Source organism: Loxodonta africana, chromosome 5 (assembly GCF_030014295.1).
Source record: "Loxodonta africana isolate mLoxAfr1 chromosome 5, mLoxAfr1.hap2, whole genome shotgun sequence".
Taxonomy (NCBI): Eukaryota; Metazoa; Chordata; class Mammalia; order Proboscidea; family Elephantidae; genus Loxodonta; species Loxodonta africana.
In genome coordinates this window covers 1,794,751-1,817,506 of record NC_087346.1, presented here as the reverse complement: position 1 = coordinate 1,817,506, position 22,756 = coordinate 1,794,751, and the positions used below count along the sequence as shown (strand labels likewise).

At 40.1% G+C, this 22,756-nt stretch overlaps 1 protein-coding gene across 4 annotated transcripts in view; it reads right to left on the bottom strand.

The window, feature by feature from the left end:
- The window catches only part of SETD7 (SET domain containing 7, histone lysine methyltransferase), a 90,231-nt gene that overhangs the window by 53,902 nt on the left and 13,573 nt on the right, over positions 1-22,756 (bottom strand). For all 4 annotated transcript variants that reach the window (XM_023548692.2, XM_064285304.1, XM_010590568.3 and 1 more), the window contains exons 3-4: positions 7,484-7,685; positions 1,829-2,018 (exon numbers count right to left, since the gene is read on the bottom strand). In XM_023548692.2, coding sequence (XP_023404460.1) covers positions 1,829-2,018; positions 7,484-7,685 — 392 coding nt within the window. The remainder of the gene's footprint in view (positions 1-1,828; positions 2,019-7,483; positions 7,686-22,756) is intronic.

The window sequence follows — 22,756 nt, the reverse complement described above, 5'->3', positions numbered from 1 at the left end:
TCTTACACTCTGCCACTCAAAATGCAAAGTCTTGATATTTCTTTGTATATTTTTCTGTATTTTCCAGATTTTCTACAATAAACAACCCTATACTCAGAATTTGTGTGTGTGCACAGCATACTGCACTTCTGAAAGGAAATAAGATATAATTTTCTCTGATATGGATTCCATCTAGTTCACTCACGTATTAAACGTGTGCTCCAGGCAAGCTGCTGGGCTCTGAACAGTGCAGGTGATGCCCATACGCATTTATCTTCCCCAACTGGGGTTCAGACTGAGTCACTTCTACAATCTGTGCCAACGTGGAGGATCTGCTTAATTTGGTTCTTCAGTATCATTAAACGGTGTTTTAGCCTTTCAGGTATAACTGTTTGAAGTAGACTGTTTTACTGCTCTTATTTCTCCACCCCTTCCCTGTATGAGAATTATATATCCACGTCCTTTATCATGTGACTTTTCAGTATCTCCTGCTAAAGTGCGTGGCGACTATTTCCTTGCTCCACTGATGCTTGGCTTGGCAACGTGACTTGTTGTGGCAATTAACAGTGAGTGAAGGGAACAGTGTTTCAGTTCCAAGCTGAGGCCTTACGAGGCGTCACAGGTTTCTGCTCATGCTCTGGTGGTCCTGTGAGCCACCGTGAGAAACTCATGCTCCAGGTACCTACTATCCCTACAGACTGGAACCCAGGTTTAAGACATAAAGAGCAGACTCAACACTCACCAGAAACCTCACGTCCAAGCTGGCTGAGCCAAACCCAGCCTAGACCTGCTGAAATACAGCCTATAGCCTAGACCAGCTGAAATATTGCTTATCAGCTGACCTATGTTTGTCGCTGTAAACCACTGGGACGTTGAGGTGTCTGTGGTGTGATAGATCACTTTTGTGTGTGGCATTTTTGGCCATGGTCTTGTAACTCCCACCCAGGTAATTGAGCGGGACTGTGTGATAGGGTAATCGTGGCCCACCAAAAGGATCGGTCAGTTCTGCCGTCCCGCTGGGCTTGAAATGAGCCAACCCAGAGACAGGAAAGAGAAAAGCCCACTACCAGCAAGGAAGGAGTAACCTAAAGGACAGACCAACAGGAGAGGTACAGTGGGCTTCCTGGCCCGTGGAGCGAGAAAGCTGAGTGCCTTTGGGCAGAGACTGAGGGCCAGGAAGAGGCAGGCCTGCGAGCACAGCTGGGGAGAGCTGCATCCTGAGTAGTCCTCAACCTGAAGTGTAACCTGTTACTTCCCTAATAAACCCTGAACTGTGAGTATAGTCTGTGAGCTCTGTGTGACCATTTCAATAAATTATCAAACCCAGCAGAGAAGTAGAGAGTGCTGTGGGAGGGATGGTTGGTATCAGAGTTGGTAAAGACGGTGGGGAGGAGGCTTGTCTGACCTCTGCCTCCCAGGAGTCAGCCTTGGGCTGTTGATTCTCCTTCCCGCTTGTGAAGTTAGAGGAGATCAGACACAGCTCCCAAGCTGTTTTACATTGTTACACAGCAAAACTCAATTAAAGTAGACTAAGGGGTCTCTAGGTGATGCAAGCAGTTAATGTGCTCAGCTATTACCTGAAAAGTTGGAGGTTTGAGTCTACCCAGAGGTGTCTCAAAAGGAAGTCCTGACAGTCTGCTTCGGGAAAATCAGCCAGTGAAAAGCCTGCGGAGCACGGTCCTACTCTGAAACACACGGGGCTGCCAGGAATCTGAAGGGACTTGACAGTGACTGATTTTTGTCTTGTTTTGTTTAAAGTGGACTAAGTGGAGAAGCAAATAAACTCTCAAATAGCTCTAACGGTCTGCCTTGGAATCAGAGCAACGAATGTGAAACGCATTGAACTTACTTCCAGGCATCAGTTCAAAGTGAGGCCTTCCTTCTTCAGTGGATATAAGGGTGGCGAGTTTTCCTTCTATCATCTCTCCATCGATGAATCTTCCATAGAGGGCGGTCCTCTCATCCGGGTACACATAGGCTATCTTCTCTCCCGTCATCTCCCCATCTTCATTTACTTCTCCTACAAGACTACCTCCATCCTGATAGGAGAAACCAAAAACCAGAAAATATTATATATAGTATTTATCTATATAACATGAGTTCAAAAAATTTCTCTTATATTCCCATTCTCAATAACACTAATACGGATAATAACTGTTCAAGAACCCAGAGCTTTTCCCATGAGTAAGAAAAACATGGCGCATATGTTCTCATCCTCCTTTATACAAAAACGTCTAGAAAGTCATACACGTAGGAAGTATGCAAGCCTGACTTAGAGAGTAAGAGGTTGAGTAGCTCTATTATTGAGTTAGTAAACATTTGCTATGTAATCCTGGACAAGTTACTGATATTCCATCTTGGTTTGTTATCTAAGAAGCAAATATGTTCCATTTAAAGGAAATGTAACCAAATGTTCTATTTGGCCAATATCAGCTGTGATGTAGATCTTAGCAAGACAGTCTTCAAAACAAATCTGTGCTGCCGTCGAGTCGATTCCGACTCATAGCAACCCTGTAGGACAGAATAGAACTGCCCCGTAGGGTTTCCAAGGAGCAGCTGGTGGATTCGAACTATCGACCTTTTGGTCAGCAGCTGAGCTCTTAACCACTGTGTCACCAGGGCTCCAAAGACAGTCCTACCCACTATTTATACAATCCCACTCCTCAATGTTAAATTTTGAATTTCAGTCAATTAAGGAGGTCTTTTTTTAGGTCAAAATGTACTAAAGAAGCAATTTAGTGTATGTTTGTAAAGATACGGTTGTCTGCCCTAAGAGATAAACATCTAAATTCTTCCCACTCATCTTTACTCAGTGCTCCCTCCTGCCTCTTTCCAGGAAAGGAGGCAGCTTAACTTCATGTTTAACTCACATTCACTTCATTTGCTAAGGGTCACTAAGCCAATCAAATAATTCTGCATTCTGCTAAGTGCTGGTGGCACAGTGGTTAGTTAAATGCTTGGCTGCTAACTGAAAGGTCGGTGGTTCCAACCCACCACTGATCCGTGGCAGAAAGATCTGGCACTCTGTCTCCGTAAAGATTACAGCTTTGGAAACCCAATGGGGGCAGCTCTACCCTGTAGAGGGTCATTATGAGTCCAAATCAACTCAGCGGCAGTGGGTTTGGTTTTCTGGTTTTGCTTAGTGCTAGGGACACAGTCGGTGATCCACAAATACTTGGTGAATTGACCTGGAATACCAGAAAGTCATAAGTACTCTAATCCAGGGTGCAAGAGAGTGTTTCCTTTTTATTTCCACCCAGAAGTCCTCATGATATAACTTTAGGAACCTGAGACCTTTGTGGGTTTGTTATAACAACAGTAATACCATCATGTCTTCTGACCGCTTGGTTACTTCCCCAACTCAAGGGTTCCTACTCAAAGGCAATGATGTGGGATAACTTGTGAGTGATTCCAAATGCAGCTCATTGAGAGCCAGCAGGAATAAAGAACACCGGGTACATGATTCCTACAGTTCACAGTAGTCTAATTGCTCTTTGGAGGAAAAGGTTATAAATTACGAACACATCACAGCACTTCCATAGAAAGAGAAATAACTGGAAGCACCCTTCATGGATAGAAAGTGCACAGAAAGTACATTAGGAATACATTTATCACTCTTTTTCCTCCCTGAGTTAGGTCTTTATAACCCAGCACAAATGGGGATGGTTCTTTCTGCATGATCTGCCTTCAGGCTTTCAGTACCGATTACTGAGCTAAAGCGTGTTACAGCATTTGTGTTTCTTACATGCCATAACTAATATAAGCCATCACCATGCCTATTTATTTATAACCAATAACCAGAGTCTGTCTGTCTTGAGTTTCACACCTTTTCCTTTAAATGCTTTGAACTTCTGATTTGGGGAGAAAGTGAATTTCGTTGTCTAGAATGATAAAGCAGAACTTCTTTTATTTCCAAAGGAAGCCATAAATTTTTAATTAAAAACTTCATATCACTGTTCCAAAGCAAATTTTTGAAAGAAAGAAACTGTTCTCAGAGTGCACTTGTAAAGACAGTAGGGCGAATCATTACCTTTGGTAATGATTTTTCCTCCCCTTCTGTCTGCTTTGGCCCCATGTCACAAAAACTTCCTCATCTGCTCTAGAAGGAAGCATTGGGGAAGAAGCTCCTGCTTCCTCTCTTGGGCTCACTGGCTCCTCCCCATAAAAGAGGGAGGCGTTCATTTGATTGGTAAGAAGGCAGAGTCTGACACCCAGGGACATTCATTCTCTGCTGGGTGGGGTTCACAGGATAAGGCTGCTGTTCCTTCTGGCCTCATTTTTCACTCACCCTCTCCTGGGTCCTGGGAACTAGCAGTGCCCACAGGCTGCACCTGGTCCCCTTGCTATTCCTGCCCCCTCCCTGGAGATGCTCACCCGGGGAACCTGTAGCTTTCTAGCTGCTCTGTCTGCAGCTGGTTCATCTACTGAGTTCAGAGGGGAGGGAGTGGGAAGTCCATTTTGCTGGCTTTGGGTCTGGTCTCAGTTATCCAGTGCTGCTGTAACAGGAATACCAAAAGTGGATGGCTTTAACAAACAGATATTTATTCTCTCACAGTTTAGGAGGCTAGATGCCCAAATTCAGAGTGCCAGCTCCAGGGGAAGGCTTTCTTTCTCTGTCAGCTCTGGGGGAAGGTCCTTTTCATCAATCTTCACCTGGGTCTAGGAGGATTTTCTCAGCACAGGGACCCTGGGTCCAAAGGATGCACTCCACTCCCGGCTCTTCTTTCTTGGACATAGGAGGTCCCTCTCTCTCTGCTTGCTTCCTCTGCTTTTATCTCTTCCAGGGTGGTGAAGGGTGGCGATTTAAGATACATGTCACCCTAATCCTACCTCATTAACATACCAAACTTAACCTAATCCTCATTAACGTGACCTAATCCGCCCATTAACCTAACGGCCAACCAAAAACAGAAACCAAATCCATTGCTGTCGACTTGATTCCAACTCATAGTAACCCTACTGGACAGAGTAGAACTGCCCCACAGCTTTTCAAAGAGTGACTGATGGATTCAAACTGCCAACCTTTTTGGTTGGCAGTCAAGTTCTTAATCACTAAGCCACCAGGGCTCAGTTCAATCCCAAATGGGACCATAAGCACAAACATAGAGGCTAGGATTTACAACACATCACAAAATGGAGGATAATGAGATCATAAAATGGAAGACAGCCACAGAATACTGGCAAACATGCCCTAGCCAAGTTGACACATGTTTTCGGAGGACATAATCCAATCCATGACAGGCCTACACAACATCTCCAATCTAACATTGCCGTAATCAAAGGGACATCTTGATTCCTGACACCTATGTCAATTTCTTAATTGATTCAAAACCCAGAGGGCAGAGGGGTGTGATTAGTCCTCTCAACTGCTGACAGATACCATATATAAGGCAAGTGTATCAAGCAAGTAAATTTCAAAAACTTATAACTCCCCAATACTTCCTTCCTAAGACAGTCTTCTCTTGGTATTTAATAATTAATACTAAAGGCTCAACTAGCTGCATGTTCAGGTTTCAAAGGCAACTACATTGAGTGAGGCAGACCCATTCACCAACCGTAGGGCATCTTGGATCTCATCTAGGGACTTGAGAGGATCACAGTCGCAGGTAAAATGACAGGTCGTGGGAGAATCTGGTCATCCGTATTTTGCCCCTTTTTATCCCCACCATCACACATAGACTCCTACTTTTTCTGACTTCAAGATTCGTATCAGCAGCCCCCAGCCACTGGTCAGAAAGATGCTCAATCTGGCCAATCATGAAGCAACAAAGGTTTGTCTCCCTAGACTGGTAAGTACCTCCACCCACTTCCTGTCCTTCTCCTTGCCTTCTTCTAGGCAGTAACTAAGTGACTTTTGATCTATCATAGATCCTACCAAGAGGATATGTAAATGCTTTAGTAATTCTTTAAAATACCTATTTACAAAGTTTTTTTCTTATGCCCTATTTGGTGTACTGGTTAAGAGCTAAGGCTGCTAACCAAAAGGTGGACAGTTCAAATCCACCAGGCACTCCTTGGAAACTCTATGGGGCAGTTCTACCCTGTCCTATAGGGTCGCTATGAGTAGGAATTGACTCAATGGCAACAGGTTTTTTGTTTTTATCCCAAGAGTAAGGAGCCCTGGTGGCATAAGAGTTAAGAGCTCAGCTGCTGCCTGAAAGTTTGGTTTGAACCCAGACAATGGCTCCTCAGGAGAAAAACCTGGCGATCCGCTCCCAATAAAAAAAAAGAAAAAAAAGGCCCATTGCTATCGAGTCGATGCCAACTCATAGCAACCTTAAAGGACAGAGCAGTACTGCCCCAATAGGGTTTCTAAGGCTGTACATCTTTACGGAAGCAGGCTGCCTCATCTTCCTCCTGAGGAGCTGCTGGCAGGTTCAAACCACCAACCTTTCAGTTATCAGCCGAACACTTCAACACTGAGCCACCAGGGCTCCTTCTATTAAGATGACAGCCTAGAAAACCCTATGGGGCTAGTCTGTCACATGGGGTCGCTATAAGTTGAAAATCGACTCCACAACACCCAACAACAACAACATATATAGAATATAACTTATTTATTTTGTTGGGAAGTTAGAATCGACTCTATGACAAATAACACTCTTTTTTATCATGTAATAGATACCTTGCTTTTATAAATACTTTTTAACCATAAGAACATAGCACTCAGAGAAAGGAAAAATGTATTTTGACTTAAGCTCTGTACAAAATAAAGTTTTAAATAAAATATTTTCTAACATCTATTTTCTGAAATGTTTTCTGGAAACTCACTAACAACAGATGGGATATTTGAAATGCAAACAAAAATTAGAGCGTTAATTCCCAACCATGGGTTTTGCCTCATTTTTTGCTTTAATAAACTTCAGCTATATTGTGAAATGTTATCATTCAAAGGCAAGCGAATTTTCATTGTCTTCATTTAAGCAATATAAACCCTAAAGCACCTTAAAAAGTAGGGAGTAGAACTGCAAAATCCAGTAATAATAGTGTAATAATTCCAGAACAAAAAAAATTGGAAATTGCTGGATTAGTTCTTACACATGAGAAACAGAATAAATGAGCAAAAGTGAGCAATTCCATCATCCTTTTCTATATGCCAATGGAATTAAAAGCAACGTATTTTTTCCTTTATTAGTGGTACAATAAAATGAATTTGTTCTAATTTTTTTATATACCTGGTTTTATCCTTTTTAAAAAAATTTTTTCATAACCACCACCACAATCAAGATCCAGAACAGTTCTATGGTGAATCATTTGTTTCCAAAACAACACTGAAAAATAATTAAGAGTAGATACAAGGACTCACAGTCTAAGTCAGTAGTTAAGAAAAGCGCTAGGGCATGCCTCATAAGCTGTTGGCTGCAGCTACTGTGACTTTGAAGTGTCCTAGCTCAATTTCTAACTTAGAGAATGCATTCTGCTCTTCGTGGTAAAGCATCAAAGCAATGTCTTAAATGTCTTAACTCCTGTTACTTCCAGCAAAATGAACAGTCATAAGGCTTACTGGGTAATATATCCAGCAAATGCCATGCCGAATGTTATCTTTATATTGCCCCTTGAAGATCAGTCTCCCGTCTGTGTCGTATTCCTGGGCTGGACCATTCAGCTCTCCATCTACGTAGGTGCCTTGGAGAACTCCCCCGTCTTCATAAGTATAAACTCCCTGGCCCTGCAGGGCATCGTCCACGTAATACCCTTCCAGGGTGCTATGAGGGAAGGGAGAACAAAAGGGAACAAAAGTCAGAACATGACTCAATGCTCTTAAAAGAAAGGACCACATACAAGGAACTTTTTGCCCAGCTCTGTTTCAACTTCAACATGTATTCAGTGCAGCCCCTTGAATTCTCAGGTTGCTAGCAAAATAGATCAGAGGTACAGGCAGGATTAGGGACTAAGAGGGAGATTTAATTCCTAATTTCCTGGTTACCCATTCACCATTTTTCTCTGCTGGAGGAAATAGAGAAGAACAAAGCCACTGGTGGAAACTGAGAGCAAGTCTCACCTGAATATGTTTCCAAGGCTAGATGCTGACCAATACCAGGAAATAGAAACTCTGTAGTTAGCCTTGCCACACATAAACCACTCATGCTTAATTTCCCTCACGAGTCCAGAGTCCACTGGTAGTTCTCAGGAGTAAGATGGTTCATATATGGTGGTCTCTAATAATATGAATGTGGTTTAAAATATGTAAATGTCTATATATTTGTTCTAGTCATTAATGTATTATTTATCAGTGAGAGCCAGAATCAGTACCCAGTCAAAAGATCCTCTTCCATCCCTTCGATCCTAATGCGGATTTATTGTGTGTGTGAAAGAGAGACAGAGAGAATTTCATCTTACTAATGTCATTACCAGCCTGTTAAATCTTGAGACCAATGGTCCTAGACCAACCCTCACAAGGGTGCTTGCTCATGGTGACTTTATGAGCACCAGTCTATCTTTCTCTTCTGGAAAACACATTTGGAGGAAGTTCAGATACATCTTTTCAGCGTTGGCCTCTCAATGGCCAATACACAATGAAACTAACTTTATCAAAAATTCCCTTCACGGGGCTGGGGACCATGGTTTCAGGGGACATCTAAGTCAATTGGCATAATAAAATCTATTAAGAAAACATTCTGCATCCCACTGGTGTCTGAGGTCTTAAACGCTAGCAAGCAGCCATCTAAGATGCATCAATTGGTCTCAACCTGCCTGGATCAAAGGAGAATGAAGAACACCAAGGACACAAGGTGATTACGAGCCCAAGAGACAGAAAGGGCCACATGAACCAGAGACTACATCATCCTGAGACCAGAAGAACTAGATGGTGCCCAGCTACAACCAATGACTGCCCTGACAGGGAACACAACAGAGAACCCCTGAGGGGGCAGGAGAGCAGTGGGATGCAGACCCCAAATTCTCATAAGACCAGACTTAGTGGTCTGACTGAGACTAGAAGGACCCCAGTGGTCATGGCCCCAGACCTTCTGTTGCCCCAGGACAGAAACCATTCCCGAAGCCAACTCTTCAGACATGGATTGGACTGGACAATGGGTTGGAGGGGGATGCTGGTGAGGAGTGAGCTTCTTGGATCAGGTGGACACTTGAGACTATGTTGGCATGTCCTGCCTGGAGGGGAGATGAGAGGGTGGAAGGGGTTAGAAGCTGGCAAAATGGACACAAAAAGAAAGAGTGAAGGGAGAGAAAAATTGGGAGTGTGTAGCAAGGTGTATATGGGTTTTTGTGTGAGAGACTGACTTGATTTGTAAACTTTCACTTAAAGCACAATAAAAATTATAAAATAATAATAATAAAAATTCCCTTCATGTACTTAAATTCGGAATAAGGGAAAGAATTATTCTTAATTCAAAGTGCAAAATATTTAGAAATAGTTTGCTTATTTTAACACATGCAGATAGCATGCATTCATTAATTCAACTAGTAAACACAGTGTGCCTTCTAAGTAGCAAGCAAGTACTGTGTGAGGCTCTAGTGAGAGACTGATGAACAAAACAAATAGCCCTGTCCTTACAGAGCACACAAACAGGAAAGGTGGGAGGCCCACATGTTTACCAAGGGCAGGTGGCACGCAAAGGGGGCTGTGGGGACCAAGGTGGCTGGACCTGGCTCTGCCTGGTAAAGTCTTGTTCTGTTTTAATGAATGACTGAGAATGATCTGTAATTAAGAGTTGAAAAGCTCAGCCTAACTAACGATAGCCTCCGATTGCACGTTTGTAATCACATTATTTCTAGTCTAGTCTCCCAAGGAGATAAATAGTTCTCTTTCTGTTTTGTTTGTCCTATTAATGAGGCTTACTAAATTCACGACGAGAATAAAGTGCACTTTAGCACAGCCCTTGCATAAATAATCAAAATTCTAAACCAGTGAGGTTGGAATTCATGAGATGTAACTGTCATTAGGCTCCCACAATTAAAAAAAAGAGAAAGAAAGAAAAAGAACCACCTTGCTGAAGGACAGTTACTCAACTTATGTAATTATGCAATATACAGCATAAAAACACTAATCACGGATCTTCATTTCTAGAACTGCCAGATAAAATCCAGGATGCCCAGTTAAATTGGAATTTCAGATAAAGAATGAATAATTTTTTTAATACAAGTATGCCCCAAACAGGGAACTCTGGTGGCGTGGTGGCATGGTGGTTAAGAGCTACAGCTGCTAACCAAAAGGTCGGCAATTCAAATCCACTAGGCGTTCACTGGAAACCCTATGGGGCAGTTCTACTCTGTCCTATGGGGTCGCTATGAGTTAGAATCAACTCAACAGCAATTGGTTTGGTTTCGCTTTTGGTTATGCCCCCAAATATTGAATGGAACACGTTGTGGGTCATCGAGTAGATTCTGACCCAGAGCAATCCTGCTCACCTGCAAACTGGAAGGTTGGCTGTTCGAACCCATTCAGCAGCTCCGTGGGAGAAAGACCTGGTGATCTGCTCCTGTAAAGATTACAGCCTGGAAAATCCCATGGGCAATTCTACTCTGTTACATGGGGTCATGATGAAGAGAGAACATACTTATACTAAAAAAAATTTTCCCATGTATAATATCATGCATTTTTCCCACTTTTTGTTGTTGTTTTAATAAAAATAGGATCATATTATACATAATGTTCTCAATTTGTGTCTCTTAAAGTCCCTTTGGCAAATTCTTTAGTGTATTTAGAAACTATAAAAATAGTCTTTCAATTGTTTGATTTTTCTGGCACCAGCATCTGAATTGAACAATTGGAAAATATACAGGAAATTAAAACTCAATTTTAATTAAAATTTTTTCTCTACACAAAACTCATAGCTGTTGCCGTTGAGTCAATTCTGATTTATAGTGACCCTACAGGACAGAGTAAAACTGCCCCATAGAGTTTCCAAGGCTGTAAATCTTCATGGAAGATGACTGCCGTATCTTTCTCCTGAAGAGTGGCTGGTGGGTTTGAACCACCAACCTTTAGGTTAGCAGCTGAGCACTGAACTACTGCACCACCAGGGCTCCTTCTCTGTACACATGCAGACTACATTTACCTATTTTATCAGAGCTCTTGTACTTAGAGTTAAATTTTCAACAATACATTAAATTGGAAAATCTAATTTATAAAGAACTTGAGACTTTTCACAATTCTTTACTTAGACTGGTATATCTGTATTCTATTTAAACTCTACTATATTTTCATTTGGAAACCCCGGTGGCATAGTGGTTAAGAGGTATGTCTGCTAGCCAAAAGGTAGGCAGTTCAAATCTACCAGGCATTCCTTGGAAACTCTGTGGAACAGTTCTACTCTGACCTGTAGGGTCACTATGAGTCGGAAAAGACTGGATGGCAGTGGGTTTGGTTTTGGATATTTTTATTTAAAAATTCCCTTTAATATCTGAATACCCAAAGTTGTTCTTAAGAGACTTAATAGCTTTGGCTTTTTCTTCATGGTTTGGGGATACAGAAACTTTTGGGGTCTCTACCGTGATGAGGCCTAATTCTGTTCTCTTTTCCTTCCTTTTGTCAGGCATAGCAATAGAAGAACCAAGAGGGAAATTTTAAAGTGAATCATAATTTACTTTACATTACTGTATCTGACCAAATTAAATTATGACTTAGAATTTAAATATTGTTTTAGGAATTACTTTATATGACAATATATATTATCTCTTAATACATTAAAAGTAAGAAGAACAAGAAGACACAAATCACTCAGTAGAGCTAATTCCAGCCAGAAACTTCAGCTTCTTCCACGGTGTGATACGCTTCCAGGTAGTACATACCATGTGCTGTTGATCTTCAAAGTTGCTTTTTACACTTTAATAGAAAACCTATGACTTTGTAGGATCTGATTATTGTAAAGCCTCAAGAAAACAGTAAAATATCTGAAGAACAATTAGTGAAGTTTAGTCTTGCTCTCTAAAAACAAACCCTAAGAAAGCTCTCCTTGTCATTAAGCTATCAGCTCATGATAATAGTGACAATAATAATAGTAATAATAAAAGATAATAATAATCTTTTCCCCTTGAATATCTACTAGGTGCTCTATACTGTACAGTATTTTCATAGGTTTTCTCATTCAATCTTCACAACTGAGAAGTAAGTACAATTATCTCCATTTTAGAAACAAGAAACCAGAAGTTCAGAAGAGGCAGACTAGGCGAGAACAGGACTCTTCTAAGTTGATTTCTCAAGAAAACCTTCCATCAACCACTCAAAGCTCCGAAAGAGTTGTTAAAGCTTCTACAAGAAAGTAACTGAATTCACCCCAGGGCTCCTTTGTACTTTTCACGAGTACAGTACAGCTAATGAGAGTGCCAAAGTAAAATTAAAGCATGGAAGAAAGGCAGTCAGGATCATAGCCATTTCGTTGTTTCTTGTTAAAATGGGGTAGTAGAGATAGTGAAAAGAGGGGTAGCTCCAGACAGGAATGCATCTTCCTAACTATGTGACCTTGAGCAAGTTACTTAACCACTGTGTGCCTTAGTTTCTTCATATGTAAAGTGGGACTTCACAGATTCTTTAAAATGTGACAATGTGTTGAACAAATGGTAGACAGTCCAAGTTACCAATTTCTTTTCCACTCCCTTTCTTGCACATCGTAACTTTTTTTTGCTGTAATCAGAACTGTTAGAATGCAGATGAGTGTATTTGCTGAGCCTGGTTCCAACAAAAGCTGGGTGAGGGTCAGGAACACAGAAGGGACTTTGTCTTGTGTGGGAGGTTGGAATACATGGCTTGAGAAGTCCATTCCAACTCCAATTTCTCTGAAACATGACCAAGTACTTTCTAAAAACCAGGCACAAGAAATCCTACACGGATCTGTCACCTGGAAACCGTCTCTTTTTCAGTGATTCACCAGATGGGCAGTCTCACTTTTTCAGGTTATTCAGCCAGTAATATAGTGCTATAAGGAGGCTTTCTGGCTTGGCATATTCATGTAGCAAACCAACATCAGAAAATAACTTGGGGACTGGGGAATGATGTTGTGAAGTTGTAAACCATATTATGAAATCGAATTGGCATGTCAGAGAAAAGCATCCACAATGTAACAAAATAAAACTGAATTAATTACCTCATCTCTACCTCATAATCAGACTACAAACCTCATGATTGTTTAATATTACGCAGACCAAAGTCAATCTGCATTGAAATTCCCCTTTCTTATCACTATTCTAGGATTTATGAGAAGTCCTACTAAATTGTCTTTAGGTTACTAAGTCCTGGTCACACTGAGGAGAATTAAGGAAAAAAAAAATCAAAATATATTAAAAAAATTGGGAATTAGTATAAAAATTAGAGATGTTAAAGTATTTTGAATATTGTGATGGTTAATTTTACATGTCAACTTCGCTAGGCTATGGTTTGGCCAAACACTAGTCTAGTTGCTGTTTCATCACTTAACGTAAGGTAACATAATATAACATTTTATAATGTAGTCACTTTCTGTAAATGTAATCTCCGGTAATATAATCAATCAGTTGAAAAGGGAGTTTCCTTACAGTATGTTCTGCCTCCAGACTATAAATAGATATTTTGGCAGAACTCCCTTCTCTTTTCATTCTGTACTCTTGCCATCTCCTGATCTAGGGATCTTGGGATACAAGTATGCTGAAGTCTCTAGGCTGCTGCTTGACCTACAGATTTTAGTCTTGCGAGTCCCACACAATCCTGTGAGCCTGAAGGAGACTCCAGCCTGTCACATGACCTATGGATTTTAGACTTGCCAGCTCCCACAGTCACATGACCCAATCCTTTGAAATAAATCTCTCTCTCTCTATATATACACATTTATGTGTATATATATATATCACTGGCTCTGTTTCTCTAGAGAACCTTAACTAAGACAAATACTAACCATTTTCATAATACTCCACAGCATCTACTAGTGCCAAATAGACTCCAGGGCACACCAGCCGAATTTCAAAATTCCTTTCTCCTCACTACATAAATGCCTCTATCTCGGGACCAAAGAGTATATGCTAAGAGGTCGCTATTACCAAATCTTAAAACAATTTTCTTCTTTCCTTTAAGAAGTGGGAAAATTTGAAGCAACAGCTGTGTTAACAGACAACTTCAAAAATAAAGTCAAGTCTTCCATTCACTTCTCAGTTGTGGGATAAAGGATGAGTGGTCTGACTTTAAGTTTCCAACTTAACAAGGCAGTTATAATAACTTAGCTTTCTCTGTTCTACACTTTGTCACCTGTCAAGGGAAAGACTAACTCCTGATTATAATCTCAAAACTAGCAAACATTCTGAACCTGAGACAGTGGTACACAGAAAACAATGCAGACCTGGATTCGATTCCTACTATGAGGCTTAACAGGTTTCAGTTGGGCTTCCAGGCTAAGACATGCTAGGAAAAAAGGTCTGGCAATCTACTTCCAAAAAAATAAGCCAGTGAAAACCCTTATGGATCACAATGGTCCAATCTCATTGTGCATGGGGTCGCCATGAGTCAGGGATCAACTGGATGGCAGCTAATAACAGCAACAGAAATAGTCATTTCCTTATTTTACTTAGAATTTATTTAACCAAGATGCTTAAATTCTCTGCCAACAGTGGTTTACCTCTGTGACACGGGCATGGGAGTAAAAACAAAAAGGAACCACTTTCACTTTTTACATTTTTCTATTCCTTGAAGTTTTTATTCCACCAAGTTTTTATTACATTTGTAATTTTTACAAAATTTAAAATTTTCCTCCCTGCATCTAGGTAAAAGGTAGTCGTTAAAAAAAATTAGCAGGGCCATTTCTCCTGGTGATCTGGATATTTAAAATTTCTATTCAGATTTGTCATATTCTATGTCAAGGGAAAAAAATAGATTCTAGAACTTCCCTGATATAAATTCATAATTGTTTAGAATCTTCTCCTAAATTACACATCCAGGTTTGGTTTTTATATAAGATTTGAAGGCCAAATCTTCCATCACTACACTTGGTAATTTCCTTTCTCTCTTGATAAACGTGGGTTCCCACAATTGCAAACGAACCCTTCGGAAGGCACATAAACCACCATTACAGGTTTGAACAACCTCCTTAAGCTCTAACAGAAACTTTTTGTTTCCTCACCTGTTATTTCAAACTCTTAATTTCTGACTTTTGGGAGGAATTTTTCCATAACAAAGACTGGCAGTAAGTGGACAGCATTCCCACTTTATTTTACGTACCACATCAGACCCTAAAAATTGGGGGTAGGGGCTAATGTTGAGAAAAATTAATAGATAATTGTAAATAAAAGTGCTGATTCACGTAGAGAAGCCCTGGTGGCACGGTGCTTAAGAGTTTGACTGCTAACCAAAAGGTTGGCAGTTCAAATCCACCAGCCGCCCCTTAGAAGCCTTATGGGGCAGTTCTACTCTGTCCAATAGGGTTGCTATAAGTCAGAATCGACGGCAACGGGTTTGGTTTTCGATTGTCTTCATGTAGAAAGAGCTGACTTCTTCATAACCAAATCCCACACCTCCCTTAGCAAGACCTACTAGATTCCAAGGCCTTTCTTCAGTCAAAAGACCATTTCATTAATTTTTACACCAAATCCTTTTAGCAGATGTCTCATACAGGATCAGCGGAGAGCTTAGGAAAGAAGACACAAGGGCCTTTTGAGATCCTGTCACCACACTATTTCATCGTTTGTAATAAAAGCACTGATACTGACCTTTCTGCCCTCAAAGTTTTTTTCCAGTTGCTGCTGAGTGGACACTGACACATGGCAACCCCATGTACGTCAGAGCAGAACTGTACTCCACAGGGTTTTTAGTGGCTGACTTTTTAGAAGTAGATTGCTAGGCCTTTCTTTCAAGAAAGTTCTGGGTGGACTGGAACCTCCAATCTCTCAGTAGCAAGCACATTAACCACTTACAGTACCCAGGGACTCCCTCCAGGTATTTGCCCCTATCTATCTGAAGAAGACAAAAATAGCCTCTTGAGCTCCTCGCTAATACTATCATTCTTGATTCTACTCTTTGACCTATGTTTCTACAAGTGTTTTAATGGTAGGTATAAAAATTTGTGAATTGGTGGCTCAAAAGGAAAAAAAAAAAGTCAATGAATTTTTTTCTATTCCATAGACAGTTACTGGCCTAGTGCTTCGATCTGGCCAAATGCTTAGTTTTTCAAGTCATGATACACATGCCAATTACTGTAATTGTACGGCACACTGGGTGAGTGGATGAAGCTGCTTGGAGCCACAGGTGAGTAGCTTGACAGGGGAAGATGGAGTTCTTGGGAACTCTCAGGCCCCACCTGGCTACCGCTCAGTCTAAGGAGATCAGCATCTCAGGCTAAGCTCGTTCTTGGCACACTGGTTCGGGAGCTTGTGCTCACCCTTCAATACTCTGTATTGGGTCTGTGAAGAAGTCAGTGATCAACAACACTACATTAAACCAAACCTTCCCAAAGAGTTGCTCAATGTTGACTATCAGATTTAAAGCAAGACTATATCTTTAAACATCCCTATCTGTCATCACGGAAACTCTGGTGGCATCGTGGGTAAGAGCTACAGCTACCAGATACATGGTCGGCAGCTCAGAATGTTTTCTTAATAGATTTTATTATGCCAATTGACTTAGATATTCCCTGAAATCATGGTCCCCAAACCCCTGCCCCTGCTACACTGGCCTTCGAAGCATTTGGTTTATTCAGGAAACTTCTTTGCTTTTGGTTTAGTCCATTTGTGCTGACCTCCCCTGTATTGTGTGGTGTCTTTCCCTTCACCTAAAGTAGTTCTTATCTACTATCTAATTAGTGAATACCCTTCTCCGGCCCTCCCTCCCTCCCCCCTCTCGTAACCACAAAAGAATGTTTTCTTCTCAGTTTAAAGTTCTTGTAATAGTGGTCTTATATAATATTTGACCTTTTGCATCTGACTAATTTCACTCAGCATAATGCCTTCCAGATTCCTCCATGTTATGCAGTGTTTCACAGATTCCTCACTGTTCTTTATCGATGCATAGTATTCCATTGTGTGAATATACCATAATTTATCCATTCATCCATTGATGGGCACCTTGGTTGCTTCCATCTTTTTGCTATTGTAAACAGTGCTGCAATAAACATGGGTGTGCATATATCTGTTCAAGTAAAGGCTCTTATTTCTCTAGGATATATTCCAAGGACTGGGATTGCTGGATCATATGGTAGTTCTATTTCTAGCTTTTTAAGGAAGCGCCAAATCGATTTCCAAAGTGGTTGTACCATTTGACATTCCCATCAGCAATGCAGAAGTGTTCCAATCTCTCCACAGCCTCTCCAACAATTATTCTTTTGTGTGTTTTGGATTAATGCCAGCCTTGTTGGGGTGAGATGAAATCTCATTGTAGTTTTGATCTGCATTTCTCTAAAGGCTAACAATTGCGCACATTTCCTCAAGTATCTGTTAAGCTCCCTGAATGTCTTCTTTAGTGAAGTGTCTATTCATATCTTTTGCCCATTTTTTAACGGGGTTATTTGTCTTTTTGTAGTACAGTTTTTGCAGTATCATGTAGATTTTAGAGATCAGACGCTGATCAGAAATGTCATAGCTAAAAACTTTTTCCTGGTCTGTAGGTAGTCTTTTTACTCTTTTGGTGAAGTCTTTGGGTGAGCATAGGTGTTTGATATTTAGGAGCTCCCAGTTATTTTTTTTTTTTTTTTAGTTATCTAGTTTTTCTTCTGCATTCTTAATAATGTTTTGTATACTGTTTATGCCATGTATTAGGGCTCCTAACGTTGTCCCTATTTTTTCTTCCATGATCTTTATAGTTCTAGATTTTACATTCAGGTCTTTGATCCATTTTGAGTTAGTTTTTGTGCATGGAGTGAGGTATGGGTCTTGCTTCATTTTTTTACAGATGGATATCCAGTTATGCCAGCACCATTTGTTAAAAAGGTTGTCTTTTCCCCATTTAACTGTTTTGGGGCCTTTGTCAAATATCAGCTGCTCATATGTGGATGGATTTTTGGATGTCTGGATTCTCAATTCTGTTCCATTGGTCTATGTATCTGTTGTTGTACCACCACCAGGCTGTTTTGACTACTGTGGCGGTATAATAGCTTCTACAATCCGGTAACGTAAGGCCTCCCACTTTGTCGTTCTTTTTCAGTAATGCCTTATTTATCCGGGGCCTCTTTCCCTTCCTTATGAAGTTGGTGATTTGTTTCTCCATCTCATTAAAGAATGTCCTTGGAATTTGGATCGGAATTGCATTAAATATACAGATCGCTTTTGGTAGAATAGACATTTTTATGTTAAGTCTTCCCATCCATGAGCAAGGTATGTTTTTCCACTTATGTAAGTCTCTTTTGGTTTCTTGCAGAAGTGTACTGTAGTTTTCTTTGTATAAGTCTTTTACATCTCTGGTAAGATTTATTCCTAAGTATTTTATCTTCTTGAGGGCTACTGTAAATGGCATTGATTTGGTGATTTCCTCTTTGATGTTCTTTTTGTTGGTGTAGAGGAATCCAACTGATTTTTGTATGTTTATCTTGTATCCCAGTACTCTGCTGAACTCTTCTACTAGTTTCAGTAGTTTCTGGAGGATTCCATAGGGTTTTCTGTGTATAAGATCATGTCATCTGCAAATAGAGATACTCTTACTTCTTCCTTGCCAATCTGGATGCCCTTTATTTCTTTATCTAGCCTAACTGCTCTGGCTAGGACCTCCAACACAATATTGAATAAGAGTGGTGATAAAAGGCATCCTTGTCTGGTTCCCGAACTCAATGGGAATGCTTTCAGACTCTCTCCGTTTAGGGTGATGTTGGCTTTGGCTTTGTATAAATGCCCTTTATTTTGTGGAGGAATTTTCCTTCTATTCATATTTTGCTCAGAGTTTTTATCATGAATGGGTGTTGAACTTTGTCAAATGCCTTTTCTGCATCAATTGATAAAATCATGTGATTCTTGTCTTTTGTTTTATTTATGTAGTGGATTACATTAGTTGTTTTTCTAATGTTGAACCATCCCTGCATACCTGGTATGAATCCCACTTGGTCATGGTGAATTATTTTTTTGATATGTTGTTGAATTCTATTGGCTAGAATTTTGTTGAGGATTTTTGCATCTACGTTCATGGGGGATACAGGCCTATAATTTTCTTTTCTTATGGTGTCTTTACCTGGTTTTGGTATCAGGGATATGGTGGCTTCATAGAATGAGTTTGGTAGTATTCCGTCCTTTTCTATGCTCTGAAATACTTTTAGTAGTAGTGATGTTAACCCTTCTCTGAAAGTTTGGTAGAACCCTGCAGTGAAGCCGTCCGGACCAGGGTTTTTTTTTTGTTGTGAGTTTTCTGATTACCTTTTCAATCTCTTCTTTTGTTATGGGTCTATTTAGTTGTTCTGCCTCTGTTTGTGTTAGTTTAGGTAGGTAGTGTCTTTCTAGGAATTCATCCATTTCTTCTAGGTTTTCAAATTTGTTTGAGTGTAGTTTTTCATAGTAATCTGATATGATTCTTTTAATTTCAGTTGGGTCTGTTGTAATATCGCCCATCTCATTTCTTATTCGGGTTATTTGCTTCCTCTCCTGTTTTTCTTTTGTCAGTTTGGCCAGTGGTTTATCAATTTTGTTGATTTTTTGAAAAAAACAGCTTGTGGTCTTGTTAATTCCTTCAATTGCTTTTCTGTTTTCTATTTCATTTAGTTCAGCTCTGATTTTTATTATTTGTTTTCTTCTGGTGCCTATGGGTTTCTTTTGTTGCTCTCTATTTGTTCAAGTTGTAGGGATAATTCTTTGATTTTGGCCCTTTCCTCTTTTTGGATGTGTGCATTTATTGATATAAATTGGCCTCTGAGCACCACTTTTGCTGTGTCCCAAAGGTTCTGATAGGAAGTGTTTTCATTCTCATTGGATTCTCTGAATTTCTTTCTTCCATCCTATAATCCAGTCTTTTTTGAGCAGAGTATTGTTCAGTTTCCAGGTGTTTGATTTCTCTTCCCTGCTTTTTCCTGTTATTGATTTCTACTTTCATGGCCTTATGGTCAGAGAAGATGCTTTGTAATATTTCAGTGTTTTGGATTCTGCTAAGGCTTGCTTTATGACCTAATATGTGGTCTATTCTAGAGAATGTTCCATGTGCACTAGAAAAGAAAGTATACTTGGTTGCTGTTGGGTGGAGTGTTCTGTATATGTCTACGAGGTCAGGTTGGTTGATTGTGGCAATTAGATCTTCCGTGTCTTTATTGAGCTTCTTTCTGGATGTCCTGTCCTTCACTGAAAGTGGTGTGTTCAAGTCTCCTACTAGTATTGTGGAGCTGTCTATCTCACTTTTCAATGCTGATAGAGTTTGTTTTATGTATCTTGCAGCCCTGTCATTGGGTGTATAAATATTTAATATGGTTATATCTTCTTGGTGTATTGTCCCTTTAATCATTATATAGTGTCCTTCCTTATCCTTTCTGACGGATTTAACTTTAAAGTCTATTTTGTCAGAAATTAATATTGCCACTCCTGCTCTTTTTTGATTGTTGTTTGCTTGATATGTTTTTTTCCATCCTTTGAGTTTTTGTTTGTTTGTGTCTCTAAGTCTAAGGTGTGTCTCTTGTAGGCAGCATATAGACGGATCTTGTTTTTTAATCCATTTTGCCACTCTTTGTCTCATTATTGGTGCATTTAGTCCATTTACATTCAGGGTAATTACGGATAGGTATGAATTCAGTGCTATCATTTTGATGACTTTTTTTGTGTGTTGTTGACAGTTTCTTTTTCCCCACTTAATTTTATGTGCTGAGTAGATTATCTTTATATATTGTCCTTTCCTCATATTTGTTGTTGTTGATTTTGTTTCTGCTGAGTCTCTATTTTTTTCTTGTATTTTATTTTGATGAGTAGGATAGTTTGCCTCCTTGTGGTGACCTTATTATTTACCCCTATTTTTCTAAGTTTAAAACTAACTTTTATTTCTTTGTATTGCTGTATCTTCCTCTCCATATGGAAGGTGTATGATTACATTTCTTAGTCCCTCTTTATTATTGCAATGTTGTTTTCTTTTATATAATAACATCGCCGTTATCCTGTGTTGGGCTTTTTTTTTTTTAATAATCTTGTTTTGTTTTTTTGGATTTCTCTGACTGGGTTGACTTCTAGTTGCTCTGCCCAGTGTTCTAGTCTTGGGTTGATACCTGATGTTATTGATTTTGTAACCAAAGAATTCCCTTTAGTATTTCTTGTAGTTTTGGTTTGGTTTTTATGAATTCCGTAAGCTTGTGTTTATCTGGAAATGTCTTAATTTCACCTTCATATTTACGAGACAGTTTTGATGGATATGATTCTTGGCGGGCAATATTTTTTTCCTTCAATTTTTAAAATATGTCATCCCATTGCCTTCTTGCCTGCATGGTTTCTGCCGAGTAGTCCAAGTTTATTGGCTCTCCTTTGTAGGTGACTTTTTGTTTATCCCTTGCTGCTCTTAGAATTGTCTCTTTATCTTTGGTTTTGGCAAGTTTGATTATAATATGTCTTGGTGACTTTCTTTTAACATCTACCTTATGTGGAGTTCGATGGGCATCTTGGATAGACATCCTCTCATCTTTCACAGTATCAGAGAAGTTTTCTGCCAGCAAATCTTCAACAATTTTCTCTGTATTTTCTGTTATCCCTCCCTGCTCTGGTACTCCAATCACTCCTAGGTTATGTCTCTTGATAGAGTCCCACATGATTCTTAAGATTTCTTTGTTTTTTCAAATTCTTTTATCTGATTTTTCTTCAAATATATTAGTGCCAAGTGATTTATCTTCGAGTTCAGAAATTCTTGCTTCTACTTGCTCAATTCTGCTCCTCTGACTTTCTATTGTGTTGTCTACTTCTGTAATTTTATTGTTAATCTTCTGAATTTCTGATTGCTGCCTGTCCATGGATTTTTCCAGCTTATTAAACTTTTCATTATGTTCCTGAATAATCTTTCTAACTTCTTCAGTTGCTTTATCTGTGTGTTCCTTAGCTTGTTCTGTGTATTGTCTCATTGTCTTCCTGATGTCTTGAAGGGTTCTGTATATTAAACTTTTGTATTCTGCATCTGGTAATTCCAGGAATGCACTTTCATCTAGAAGAAAGTGTTTGAGGGCCTGTTGAGGTGATCATGGTCTGTATCTTTATGTGACTCAATATTGACTGTTGTCTCTGAGCCATCTATAAGTTATTGTATTAGTTTATGCCTGCTTACTGTGTTGTAGCTGCTTGCTTTGTTTTGTTTTGGTATACCCCTATGGGTTGCTTGAGCTAGCTAGCTAGCTTGATTATTTTTGCCTTTGGAGCTCTGGTGTCCTGTCCCCAGATGGCTAGAGCTGTTATCAGGTATATCAGTCTAGGAGTCCATTCAGTTTTCTTGTATGAATTCAGCTCAGGTTTCCAGGTAGCTGATCATCAAATGTGTGGTACAGGCTCTGTCCTACAGTCTTAGAGGGGCAGGGGTGATTGGCATATATACTGGTATCTGACTGCAGCAGGGGGGTCACCCTCTGAACAAGGCAGGGGGCTGAGAACCGACCCAAGTATCTCTGAGGAAAGTGCGTCCCTGCTCCCTAGAGCATGCAGGGGGGCGGGTTCTGCAGATGGACCATGGGCACCCAAAGTTTTTGGTTGTAAGGACTGGGAGGTACCAGTTATCTTTGGACCCCTGTTGCGGGTGGCTGGTTGACCTGAGTGGAGCTACCAGTCCTTAGGTCCCTGATGTGGGTAGGTGAGGCTCTTGTTTAATAGGCAAAGCAATGTCAAACATCAAACACACACCTCTCCACCGCACAGCTGGAATAGTTAGAGTCTGCCAACAAGAGCCTATTCTCCTGAAATAGGCCCACACAGGTCCATGCAGAAGGGAAAGGTGCTCAAAGTC